Consider the following 13,774-nt stretch of genomic DNA (forward strand, 5'->3'; position numbering starts at 1 on the left):
CCCCTCAGCCTTCTCTTCCTCAAACTGAACAGTCCCAGCTCCTTCAATCGCTCCTCATAGGATCTGTTCTCCAGGCCCTTCACCAGCTTTGTTGCCCTCCTCTGCACTTGCTCCAGCACCTCGATATCTCTCTTGTATTGAGGTGCCCAAAACTGGACACAATACTCCAGGTGTGGCCTCACCAATGCGGAGTACAGGGGACTCGTCCATACTTTACCAGATACGAGTAAGGATTGATACTGAAAAATGAGAACAAGTTTATGTATATCTTCTTTGCTAAGAAAAAGTTGTTTAAAAGTGCCAAGATTTAGTTCTCTGCAATTTACAGAGCTGCTAGGAAGAATTAAGGGTTGTAGGGATAGTAATAGGTGTTTTAAAAATGAAATTTAAAATACTGATACTGTTTCAGATCTGACTTGGAAACACCAGCTTTTAGAATAAGGGAAGATTGGGATTAACTGTCCTGAGTTTCATTATGTTACTTGACCATGAAATTTGAGTACAAAGGGGTGGTTTGCATGGGTGGAACAGTGACAAGATGCAAATGTGCTATCTGACACACGTCTTCACTTTTTATAAACTTTTATGTTTGCTTCATTAAAAATCTGCAGATGGATTTCTGCCTCTTATTGTGAAAACTCAGGTGGGAAGGGAGGATTCTTCTTACCTTTAAGCACTTAACTGAGGTACCTAAATTGGTTGCCATGTGTTCCCTCTAAAGGAAGGTGAGAGAAACTGGATGTGAGACCACCTGTTGGACTTCTCAAAGAGGGTTTGTACAAAGCCAAATTGCTCTGAGTAGTGTCTCTCTCCCTTTTGAGTGGGTTGGTTAGGACATGGTACCCAGCTCAAAGTCAGGTGGTAGGAATTCATGCTCTTGTTTCCCTCTTCCTTTCCACAGTGTTATGCAGTTTCTCCCTTTACTGTTTTTGTTGAATTCATACAAACACTTCCATTTCAAGACTAGAGACTTGTGCAGAGCCCATTTTCATCTGTTTGCTACCATTCCTTTAATCCGATTTGCGCAGTTAGTCTTGCTTGTAGCACAAAGCAGCACTCAGAAGGGAATATTGTCAGGTTGCAAAAGTTGGCTTACAAGTTACTAGAAGTGGCATGCTGCTTAGATAATGCCCCTGCTAAAATCTTGCCTCCCCCTGCTGCTGGGATGCTCTGCTGTGTCCGATTCAGTTTTCACTTTGCTCTGACCTTTACTGGTTTTCTTGTGTTTCTTTTTTTTTTTTTTTTTTTTTTTCCATAAGGGAATCCTGCCTTTAGCAGATCTCTCTGCTCTCAGATCCTTCTTAGTCAGCTCTACATATTTCATACTTCCCCAAGGCTTATAAAGTAGATATTTAAGAATCAGAAGCTTTTGGTCACTAAGAGAAAGAAAGAGGTTTTTTTCCTAGAGTTCCTGTAGCATATTCCTAGTGTGAGAGAGATGATGTTCTGCAGGGAGCAGATCGGCCGCTCTTCACCTTCCAGTTAGCCTTTAAACTCCGAATATTTCTGAGGAGTTGACCCATGTGTATTGATTTTAGCTGTTTGCTCTCCGCTGTCTTTGTGATTTTTCTTCTATGACAAAGACTGACAATCAAGGAGAAGTTTTCGTTTGCAGTTTTCTTGGACTTACACGAAAGTTCTTGCACCACATCCAAATGCTCCTCTTTCTTCCACTTCAGTAGTAGACCAAATTGCTTCTTTCAGGGACTTCCTACTTTTAGTTTCCACTCTGTGTACTGGTATCAGGAAAATAGCAATAGGGACAAGGCAGGAGTGACACCAGTTTTCAAGTCAGGAGAAAGGCAATACGTTGCCTCTCAGTAATACTCTGCTTGCCTTTCAAGTGGGGCTGACTTTCCAGAGCTGAAGGGTGATTTACGTCTAGTGAATTTTTGGAAGAGTGTTTTAAGGCAGAAGATCATTTGATTTAGGTGCATCTTGACATGTTTAATATTTAAAGTGGACAGGAATGGATGGTGACAGGACAAAGAACAGGCTGGGGGATGTGGGGAAAAGTCTCAGGCTTGCTGATGGCGATGTGGGAAGAGGTGTGGCAGGTTTTAGATCCATCTGCTGTTTTGGGTAGGACGTATTAGTTCTGTCCCGATGTATGTCTGACAAGCCTGTCTTGTGTCTTCAGCAGAGCAAGTTTAACTGCAGTTGTTTTTTAACTGCAGTTGGGTTTAAGTGTTGCTTTTTTGTGTGTGGTTTTTATTTTCTGTAGATACTTGTCTGTTTGGAGGATTGTTTGTTCTCAAGCTTCTAGTGAAATCTCCAGTGCCCAAGTCCTGTATGGGAGTGATAGTATTGGCAAGTGGAAAAACCCCCAAAACTTCTAACATAACTAGTGGGATTATACAGCTGGGATCAGGGCCTTACTCTGCAGCTATAAATAAAACCAGCTTGAGCTCATACAGTCCTTTACTTTGATATCTTCCCTGAAGAAATTTCCAAATTTTGCATCAGCATCACATTAAAAAACAAGAGAACCGAGTTGTGACTTTGCTAGTGATCACGCAAACTGTTGCTGCCTGTATGATCATGCTGTCATTTTATTGTTAATTTTCACATGTTGACAATGTTATTGACCTTTGAAGTAGATACAAAATATTTTTACCTACATCCTCCAGCATAAAGCAAGTCTAATCCCCTTTTATTTTGTGTGACTATTAATAATTGCTTCTTGTTTAAAAAAAAGGCTTTTTGACAAGGCGACTATTTAAAAACAACTTAATGAAATAATCAGTACGCATTCTACAGAGCATTTTTCTTTTCTTTTTTAATAGTGTTGCTCCATTGTCTGAATTCAACAAAATGGTCTGCTTTGCAGGTATGTTGGTCAGACATAGGAGGACTAGAAGATGTCAAGCTGAAATTGAAGCAGGCAGTTGAATGGCCCCTCAAACATCCCGACTCCTTCATCCGAATGGGGATTCAGCCTCCAAAAGGTGTGCTGCTTTACGGACCTCCTGGGTGCTCAAAAACAATGATAGCAAAAGCTTTGGCTCATGAAAGTGGTCTCAACTTCTTGGCAGTGAAGGTAGGCCATTTAGTTTTACATTTTCTTAACTTCCTGCATAACAATTGATAGTTTACTGGTTTCCCATGCTAGAATCCAGTGATTCTTAGTGTTTCTGATTGTTATATATGCTACAGCAAACACCTTGTAAATAGCAAGTAAGTTTTGTTTTTTCTTATGAAAAGGACTAGTGCTTTCTTGTATGCTTTTTAAAAATTTATTATTTATTTTATCATAGCATAGAAATTATATATTGGATGGGTGGCTAAGCTGTGTAATGACACCTTAATTATTTGCATTATTTAAAATATTTTTTTAAAATGGAAACAATGGAATTCTTAAAGCAGTATAAATGAAATACAACTCTGGATAGTGGGTAGATTTCCTACTGTGATTATTACTGGCTTGCGTGGAAATACTATCATCTCATTTCTTACATTCTCTTTCATTCCTTCAGAAAGTCCCTCTCTTTATCTTACTGTTCATGTTTCATTACAGATTTTTTTCTTGCCCTATTTGCCTTTTTTCAGGGAAAATAGTTGTACTTCATCAATTTTTAGAAAGTTTGAAAAAGTTGTGTTTGGAGTACTCTTGGATAAGTGGGATATTTTCTCAGCATTAAGAGACACTTTATAGAAAAATTTTGGATTCATTGCCTATGAATCAGTGTAATTGATTACAGTGGGTTGTATGGAAAACACATGAATGGAAGTTATTTAATAATGATATTGAGCTTCAATGCATAGGAAGAAAAAAAAGAGTGATTCCACATGGGGTAGTCTTGCAGCTGTGTCAGAATGTTAATGAAGTGCAAGAAAAAACATTTGTTTAAGTATTTTATAAGTATCTCCTCAGCAGTAAGATCACGTACTCTTGTCTGTTGACCATCTCTTTACTCACAAAGCTTTCTGTGTTAGTTTCTACACAGCTTCCTCCTCTGCCTATCTTTTCAGACACACTGTAACTGTGGCTCTGTATCCTGTTCTCTCTGGGAGCAGAGGCAGTTGCACTGACCCTGAAGCCAGCAGCCCTTCACTGCCTGTGCTTCCTGGTATTGCAGACAGGCCTCTGGGTCACGGTCACATCAACCAGAGCAGCCTTGAAAACCTCAGCCCTTAAACACTACCTTTACTGCCTCTTCCATAAAGACAAAGTAATTCTTTGTACTTCAGAGTTACTGGTAAACAAGGTAACCTCTTCCTCCTGTGCTGCTTAAAAGAAAACATTCCTCTTTGTCTCACCCAAAGCACTGATGCCTGAGAGGGTGGGGAAACAAGGTAGCAGTCTGAAAAAAAACCAGTTAAAAATTGAACATTGCTGCTATTCTGTATTCATCAGTCATAGCTCCATCAGACATTTTTACTGATGCAGTTAATTGCCAAAGTAAAAGGTGGCTTATGTTGAATAGGAATTATCCAAAGGTGCACTAATACGAAATGCTTTTGTACAGTAACGTAGTGTTTCTTCATGGTGAAGTTCTGATGGTGCAAACGCCCCTGACATTGACAAGCTGCAGCAGAAGTGGCTGGCTTGGGGAAATGCCTTTTATTCCCTGTTGGTTTAAATCCCTTGGCCTGGAACTGGTTGAATATTGAATGTACAGATGTTTCAAGCAGCACATCTCTGGAGCATGTCCAGCCTTGGATATGTTGACTCCAGGAAGGGAACATAGCCCACTTTCTCTAACTACACATTTGCTTCCTGGACAGAAAAGGCAACATCCATCATGTACTAAATGTGTTAAACATCATTGCCTGTAGCACTTCTTAAAGCACAACAGGCATGAATTAATTTCCACTGCATGTGTTCCTGCAATAAATCCAAAGTAGATGAATATGTGTTTTTTTGGGTTTTGGGGTGGGTTTTTTTGACAGAGGGGATTTTTCTTTTCTTGCTTATAGTCCTATTAATTTTCCCATTCTCTGCATTATGTCTGAAATATCTGTCCCTGGAACTGATATCAGGCTTTTTGAAATGGAAGTGTGTTTCTTGGTAACTTGCTTTTCAGACTTTCATTTTCCTTCCAGTCTCTGCCCCAAATAAGTTATTTTGGTGAGAAGTGTATGCTGTACAGCCTGTAGGATACGTGTACTCTTTCAGGATAATTCAGGTGGCTCAGGTTCTTGGGTCCTTCTCGAGAACGGACTGCAGACAGGAAACCTTAGAGGAAATCAAGTACTTTACATGCAGTGCTTGCTTGGTCCAGTGATTTTTTTGGAAGATGGACCTATTATGTCTGCACGCTACATTTAAGATACATGGGCAGAGTGAGTCCAACTCTCTCGGGAAGTGCTGAATGTACTCTACTTGTCTAAGTTGGCTGTCCTGCTTGGGTGCAACAGGTATCACCCCTGCCTCAGCCTGGCTCCAGGAAGGCTTTGTGCTCTTTTCCAGATGTGTCTATGCAATGTCTGTGCAGTTTGGACAGCTGGCTCTGTTAAATGAGGTACTTCAGCGGGGTTATACGTAATCTGTTAAAATGTGACATTTCCGTGTGTCTTGGACATGGCTGGTTGTCATAATGCTGTATGAGGCATGATCAAAACGGCACAGCCTCCAGCCCATGTCTGACTTGCCTCTAATAAGGTTTGGAAGATGGGCAAAGTCTAGACATAATTTCTGAGCAGAGGAGCTGAAGAAAATAACATGATAACAGATGTTTGACGTTGCATCCTGTTCTCTCCTGAAATCTATTGTGAAGTTTGAATGGTTAGTGTTACAATGAATGTGGCCCTTTTGTAAACAAGCTCTTTGATATTTGGCCAAAACTTTTTATAGCTATATTTTCACCAAGATCGGTGACCTTTTGCTTTTCCAGAGAAAAGCAGTTGGTTGATTGGTTTGTTTTACAAAGCAATCTTGCATATAATTCCTAAGGGGAATCGTTTATTTTTATTCCTTCGCTTGACTTCCTTTGTCTCTAATACAATATATTTGCTAAATTTACTGGGGAGGAGGTTGTCAACCACTTTCCAGGGGATGGCTCTTCCTGCTCCCTCCTACCACCCCTTTTTCTAAATGTCTTGCAGAATTGAGGCTTTTCAGGGTTTTAGTGGTCATCTTGATTATGGCCCCTCCCAAACCTCTGTTACAAAAAGACAATTGAATTGTTCTCAACTTCTTGGAGAGTTTTCAGTGTTTTGTGGTCATGGATACAAGCAAGTATAAGACTGTGTAAAGGAATAAATTAGGATAATTTTTTCATTCTTCAGGATGGAACATCAGCCTTGACTTATCAATACTTTTTGATCTAGTTGAATTCTTATTTCAATCAACCTTCTACACACTCTGGTGCTTCTTCACACTCTTGTGCTTGCCCCAAAGTTAGTAATTTTCTTCTGAAATGTATTTTATGCATTTCTTTTACTAATAGGAAAAGAAAATTGTATACAGATACTGAACCTACCAGTATTAATAGGATGTGGAATATAATTTTCAGCTTCTGCCAGGCTGATGACACCTCTCTGTTATATCCAACTGTCTCTGACATTTTTGCTTTAGATGTCATCTAGCTTTCTGAAATTGAACATGAAGAAAATGAAACTCTTTGTCAACTGTGTTATTTGTGTGCTTTTTTACCTCTTTTGACTGTTTATGTTGTGGGTATCTCTCTGTACTGTTTTGGCAGTTCCTGCACTTAGGGTCAGCTCTAACTGGCTGCTTTTTTGAGACATATGTTGATTAGACCACTAAGACTTTATGGTGATATTCTAAGAATATTTTTGGAGGAAACTTCCTTATCTTGCTGTATGACATAGAAATTATATCTGCATTTGTCTTGAATCTCGGTTTATTTAGATTTGTTATGACTATCCTCTTGGATTGTTTTTTTTAAATTCTATTCTTAAGAAAACCTGTATCATTATGTTGTGCTAAGGATCTAATGAATATTATTTTTCTTCATGGATTTTCTGTTGCTTTCCTGGGAAGCAACTCGCAGAGAATGTCTGTGGATTTTTTTTCTCTCATTATTGTGGTATGTAGGTAATTAGCTTCACTACCAAATAAAAACAACATTGTGCTTTTTTTATTTTTAACCTATTCCAAAACGAGCGCTGAAGTTTGCTCTTACGTTGTCAGGCTGGGAGGCACCATCATGGTACCTATCCAGCTAAAATCCATCACCCAGTTATAGTGTGTTCCTTATCTGATGGTACCATAAGGGCCACGGGGATCAGAAAATCCTTTTGCCCTTTGAGTTGCCCATAAGCCTGGGATGCTGCATAGTGGAGGGGAGGTACGTTGTTGATGGTATTCTGCTTTGCATTACCTTCTTCTTACTCAGCCTGCTAAAGCCAGAGGGAGATTTTCTGCTAATTTCAGGATGCTTTTGATCAGGATTATATCAACAAGGGACTTTGAGTTCTGTTTCCTGTCCAGCAAGAAGATTACCTGAGTTTACAAAATAAATAACAAGAAAAATTATGTAACTTCTATATGCTTGTAATGGCTTTGGAAGCATTGTTTTTCCTCTTGCTGTTTAGTGCTTTTTAATATTTGTTTGTTTAAAATCAAAACCAATGCAAAAACTCAGTGATAGTGAGAAAAAGCAGCTTAAAATTTCAGAAAAATTAGACCTCCAAAAGTTAAACCCCTTGGAATTTAGCTGAGACATACTAATTGTTGTAAACATGATGAAGCAATACTTAAAAAAAAACCCCAAAACAACAATCCAAATCCACCAGTGACAGTAAGTAGAGTTTAAGGACATTAACACTGAGCAAACTGATGGTACAGATGATATGTACTACACTGTTCTAAAATATTATTTACATTCATTAGGAGCTCCAACTATGGGTTGGGACAGGGGGGAAGGTTTGAAAATATTCCTGACACTTTATTTGCTGTTGCTTAAGAGCTTGGGCTGAACGAACCTTTTCTTTTTTCAATTAGCAGTAATTACAAAAATATACAGTGTTCTCGAAGCTCTGACTTCACCTTGGCTTGATTTTAACTTCCTGTATGACCCTGCTGATGCTTTTGTACCACTCCCTGTGCTTGACATGTGCTTAAGCTTAGTTTGTCATCTGGGTCAATTATGTCAAAATATTTTCCAGTTGAAGTTTCCTCTGCTTTTCCCTTCAGCTCTTGGCTGTGGCAGCTCAAGCAGATTAATGAGGCTTGGAAAGGCCGACTGCTTTGCTTTGTGAGGAACTGTCACTGAATTTTGGGGAGATAGTTTAGCCTTTTAATGGGGATTTTAGTGGGCAGAAGCATGAAACAAGAGAGCTTGGTGCTTTAAGATGAAAAATAAAGAAGCAGTGTGGTTTTATGAGAAACTCTGGCAAACATTTGATAAAATTTCCAAAAAGATCCATAGGAACACTTTTACAGTAACTTGTTAATTAGCAGATAGTGAAACTTAACTGTATTTGAAAAATTTGTTTAACATTTTATACAAGGGATAACAATTTGAGATATTTTAGTGAACTCTTTTAAAGCTATCTGCATATTTTACTCAACTAAAAGTAAAATAAGGCATTCATCGATTCTTAGCATAAGCTTCCCAAAAATGAATGTGCAGGCAGAAAATGATTCAGAGATAATACTGTCTCTGTTTCCTTGTCCTTTCTCAATTACTTTGCAAGATTAATATTTATTAGCACTTAGTTTCTCTCTCTTCAAGTTTACCAAGGTTTTGTCAGCAATCAGGTAAAAGTAGCAATTGCAGTATGGGGTGTTGCTGGAGGGGTGAAGTGTGAACAGCCAAATATGTTTTGCAGCACGAATATCTAATTTTGTGTTGTCTTGCTCTATGATATTTTGATCCTATGTGGATACTGCCTCAATGGTGCCAAGCCTGGTCCTAGACAGAGTAGAGAATGGCAGCTCTTTAGTGTGTAGCTAAAAGTGGTAGTGAATAGGAACGGGTGCTGAAAATCTGTGATGAACGGGAATGACTTGCAAAAGGATTTCTCTGTAGACAGGGCAGGTGAGTGGGATGGGTTATTTTTAGATCTGCTTCAACTCTGTCATGATAGAATTTCACGTCTGACTTGATACTGCTGTGCCTATGCTTCATAAGCACGCAAAATCCTGGTAAATTTGAGTGGCAGCTATGCCTGAGTGCCGAAGAGGGCCCTCTCTGAAAGCACTGGTGCATGTAGTGAATTTAATTCAATGTTTCCAGTCAGTTCACTGCATGCTACAAATACTGTCTTTTGTATTGTGTAAAGAAGCCTCAAAAGATTGTCATTAAAGTTTGCTAGTCGAGGCAAATGTAAACAAGTGAATTCTGAAGCATGCCGATAAAGAAAAGTGACTATTGGCCTTCAGTTTGATTTATGCTGCTTTTAGCAACTTCACCGCGAGGACTGAGGATGGCAATTTTTTGCCAGCCTTGTCCCTTAGATACTTTGGAGCCCACAAGCACCTGTTGAAATTGAAGCTTTTTAAAACACCAGACAGGTGTCAAAAAAGTTTTTAAGGTCCTCTGGAATGCAGGGCACAGGGAGAGGAAGTGATTAAAAAGGTGCGCAGCACTCAGCCTAGAGTTTACTTGTGCTGAGAAGCTGCGAGTGATGCAGATTAAATCATTAAACAGCATTGAAAGAGAAGTAGTAGGCTTTACTCTTAACAAGCAAATATAATGAGTTTTCTGAGCAAATATTTTTCTATGTAGCGTAACTAATTACCAAATCACACATGTACAACCTTTGCATTAGAAATAGCCCTACTGTTAAAATAAAGGAAGTCTCACTGTTTGCCTTGTTAACTCTCTTTCCTGCAGCCAGCCTGAGTCATATGTTGCTTTGGTTTGACTGTGGTAGGGATGGAGTAGCATTTTGTTGTTGAGCTTACAGTATCAAAAGACTAAGTAGGTAATTCCTGAGTCTCTTCCAAACCAGTTAATGTTGTTATAGTAGATCATCTTACCTGCATTATCATGGAATTGGGAAGAATTTTTTTAAAAAAAAGGTGTGGGGGCAAAACCAAAATGCTGGTTTTAACTCCATGAAAGATCTACTGGTAGGGGTGGGATAAAGCTTTGCTCCTCTGACTGTCTATTCTCCTCTGGCTGTCTGTGCTTTTCCTGCAGTCTGATGAGAAATGAGCACATCAGAGTGAGGTGCATTGCATCTGTGAGGTAGATGTCTGTCTGTCCAGATCTGCGTGAATGTCTAACTCGGGTGCAGATGTCCAAGTGTGGCTGATGAACATTGCCATAGGTATACATTGTGAACGGTTGAAAATTAATTTTGGCACCCCCATCTTTTTTTTTTCTTTTTGAGATTAACAGTACCAAGCTCAGTTTCTAGATACATCATTTGAAATTAAATATTAATTATGATGGATATTTTAATGTCTGATCATTTCTACTTTGAACATGACAGAGAAGGAATTGTACATTATCTATTGTAAAGTAATAACTTGTAGGGTGTGATATAAATTCTCTAATTAATTGGATTTTTAAAAAATATGAATAATACTCTCTGACTAACATAGTTTAGCATGTCTGTGTTAGAGCCCTGAACCTGCACGTGAGGTTATGGCGGTGTTTTTGAAGAGAGTAGACTGAGCTGTATGTTGGAGTAATCTGGAGCTGCGTCCATCTGGCTCAACAAACATAAGTGCATAATTTATCTGATTGTCAAAATAGTAAAAAAATGATTTATAGAGGAAAGTCACTGACTAAATTTCCTATCAGTTGAAAGTCGCTACCCCAGTATTTTCAGGTGGAAAAAATCTGCAAGTGGTTTTAAGCACTACTTGGAAAAATTACTGCTACTCTTTAACTTCAGGGATACCAGATGTTTCTCTTGCAGTTTAAAAACACTTTAAGAACTTCTGTCATGACCAGGTGTACACAAGCTTATCTCATGTTGCAGCCTGTATACAAGGGTTTTATCTTTTGTGTAGTTAATCTTTCAAGAGCTTATTCTGATCATATTTTAAAGGTAAAGAATTTTCTTTTTTCCTTGTTTTTTACTTAAAAATAATTTAAAAATCAACACTTGATCCAGACCATAAACAAGTGGAAGGTTTTGTGATACAAGGGGAATGCATCTTGTAAATGAGGATTGGATAGTCTTTAAACAGAGCATACCTGGAACCTATCTCTACTTTGAGGCTGAATAAACAAAACTCAGCAGTATACAGTGGGCCTGAATTAGCAGATTGTAGCTCACAAATGGTATGCTTATATGCATGGGTAAACTACAATGAGTTCTGCCAATTTCCTGCTTCAAATCTTTTGCTGGTTTTGGAGTCATTATGCAAATGACCAGAAGGAACAGGTTTAATTTCTTCATTTCTCTTCCTATGGAAGATGGCTTGTTGCAGAAGAGAACAGAGCTATGAATTACTAAGCTGGACCGTTTGTTACTCTTGGTCATATCAACATATATCAACAGCTATAAACAACTTATAAAGGAATCATTATGCTCACCTCTGAGCCAAAAATGGTGTTTCAACAAATGTCAACTTGCTGACTAAGTCAGACTCATGTCATTTGATTTTTAAAGTGTTAGAAAAGCATTGGAAAAATATAAAAAAATCCCTCCCAGTATTTGAGTGGCCTCCAACTTCAAAGCAACCTTCCTAAAAAGAGAAGGTGAGCTTTCTGAAAATTAGAAATGGTGTCAGCTGTCCAGCAGGTGACTTTGGGGTGGCCTGTAGACTGCTTGTCATACAGATCTATCTTCTGAAAGAACTGCCATGAATCTCTGCTGAAGGACAGACCATTTGCAGACAGGGAGAGGCAGAGGTTCAGCTGAGGTGGGACCAGAGCTAACCCAGTTCAATTTCTACATCCAGCTTCTTTGAACATTTCCAGTTTTTGTGTTGTGGTTTTAAGTGTTTGCATGAGATGAAATGTATACCAATTCCTCCTCTTTTTCTGTGTGTGCTTTCTCTTACTTTGGAGTCTTTTCCTTTATTGCCATGTATAATAAGAGTTCCAAGCCGCTTGCAATAAAACCCATGGTTCTCAATGCCAGTTTTGGTATCACTCATCAGTGGTGAACTAGGAGACCTTCAAATCAATTTTCATGAAAGTTCTCCATGAAGAGGCATAGGTCATTAATAATACATAGTGGTCTTTCACCCGGAGTTCCTGCTTAATGAAGAGAAAAATGGAGAAAAACTTCATGTCAAAGCTTACAGCAAAACCATGCATTCAAAATAATTCTCTTTGGAAACATTTTAAACAGTATTTATTGCTTTGATGTTGCCTTGATCATATTTTAATGCTTAATTAAAAATAAAACTCCAAGCATCTGAAATTATATTGTACCTTAAAGCTCAAAGAGAGTAGTTTTGGTTTTAAGTGTTTTTTTGTGCTCAGCCAAAAGAAAAGAAAATGTCAGGCTATTTGATGTTGTGTCATACTAGAAGAGTACGCTATTGGCGCTGATGTATATGATGTTGGTTTCCATGAGAATACTGATGTGACTGAAGATTACTTGTGAGAATAAGGGCATGAAAGAGAAGATCCACAGGCTCCAAGAAGTTAGTAAAAGAAATCTATAATTGTGGGTAGAATCTGCAGAGGTTTCTCAGTGTATGAGCTCAGTTTAACAGAAAGCTGGACAGAAAGAGAAGACTCTGCTCTCATTCCGTAAGGATTTGTTAGGCCTATGCTATCAGATTCCTCATCTGCACTGAACGTGATGAATGGCAAGGGCCGGGAGCAGCTGGGTGCTGTCTTTTTGAGCTGCAAGCCTGTTCTGTGCAAACTGCTGCATGCTCCTCATGTTAGGTGCCCAGAGTGAATAGTAGGAATAGGCTTTGTGTTTCTCTCTTACCTTTTTTTCTTCTCCCTTTCTTTCCTGCATTCTTCATTATGTGTCTGAAAAATTCTATTTCCACGCAACTATCCAACAGACTCAAATTTTGAAGTTGTTGAAAGCCTGCAGGTGACACTAGCTACTGCGGCAGTTGCTTTAAGGGTGGATGTTGATGAAAGGCAGTGATGCTAATTGTATCATTTACATTTCCTATGGGCAAGGCATGCAGTGCTGCTCTTCCAGCCCTTATACGATTGCTTTTACCTGTGTGGTACACTAGGCCTGGCTACTGCAGTATCTCACCTGGTTCTTTGGATAATGGACAACTCTTTGAAAATAAATACATAAAAATAGTGGCATAGCCTGGATGCTTTGCCGATACTGGATAACTTGTCCTTTTCTTTTTAGAGTGCGTTTTTTCCCCATACATAGGTGCTGGTACTTTCCAATGGTGTGCCAGCATCAAGATAAAGTCAGTGCATTTAACTGTTAGTGCAAGACTGGAAATGAGTGTGGAGAAGGGAGGCTGCAAAAACAGCTATGCTGCATCTTTAGAGTAGTGAATCTGTATTCTGCTGATGCGGGTACAAAGTCCAGACAGTTCCGTTCAAGGAGGGGTTGTAACAGAAGCTGTCTAGCTGCCAATGTATAAATGTGCAACTGCCACACGTTCTTAATTCTAACATACCTGCTGTTTAAAGCTGCTTTACCTCTCTGAGCCAAGCAGTACCTGAAGGTACTCGCAGCTGTGAAGCATAGGAAGGTTGTTCAATTTTCTGACTGTGGAGAAGGATGTTGTTACTGCTGGTGAAATTATGAGGACACCTGTTTCCTGGAAAATAGGTTGAAGCCACTGACTTTTTTTGTTCAGGGCGGTGGATAATCATCTTTGGTTGTGGCTGCACGTCAGTGTTGATGCAAACCAGGCTGAAGTCAATGAGTTGTTACCAATCCCATGAGAATCTTAGTCCCATTAGGAAGCATTATTTAAGCAGCCTGTCCTACAGGATATAATAGAAGAGAAAAT

The 13,774-nt window shown here is 39.0% G+C and overlaps 1 protein-coding gene across 3 annotated transcripts in view; it reads left to right on the forward strand.

Annotated features, from left to right (window-relative positions):
* The window catches only part of AFG2A (AFG2 AAA ATPase homolog A), a 206,109-nt gene that overhangs the window by 32,630 nt on the left and 159,705 nt on the right, over positions 1 to 13,774 (forward strand). For all 3 annotated transcript variants that reach the window (XM_074823611.1, XM_074823612.1, XM_074823613.1), the window contains exon 11: positions 2,831 to 3,040. In XM_074823611.1, coding sequence (XP_074679712.1) covers positions 2,831 to 3,040 — 210 coding nt within the window. The remainder of the gene's footprint in view (positions 1 to 2,830; positions 3,041 to 13,774) is intronic.

The sequence above is a fragment of the Strix aluco genome, chromosome 4 (genome assembly GCF_031877795.1).
Source record: "Strix aluco isolate bStrAlu1 chromosome 4, bStrAlu1.hap1, whole genome shotgun sequence".
NCBI lineage: Eukaryota > Metazoa > Chordata > Aves > Strigiformes > Strigidae > Strix > Strix aluco.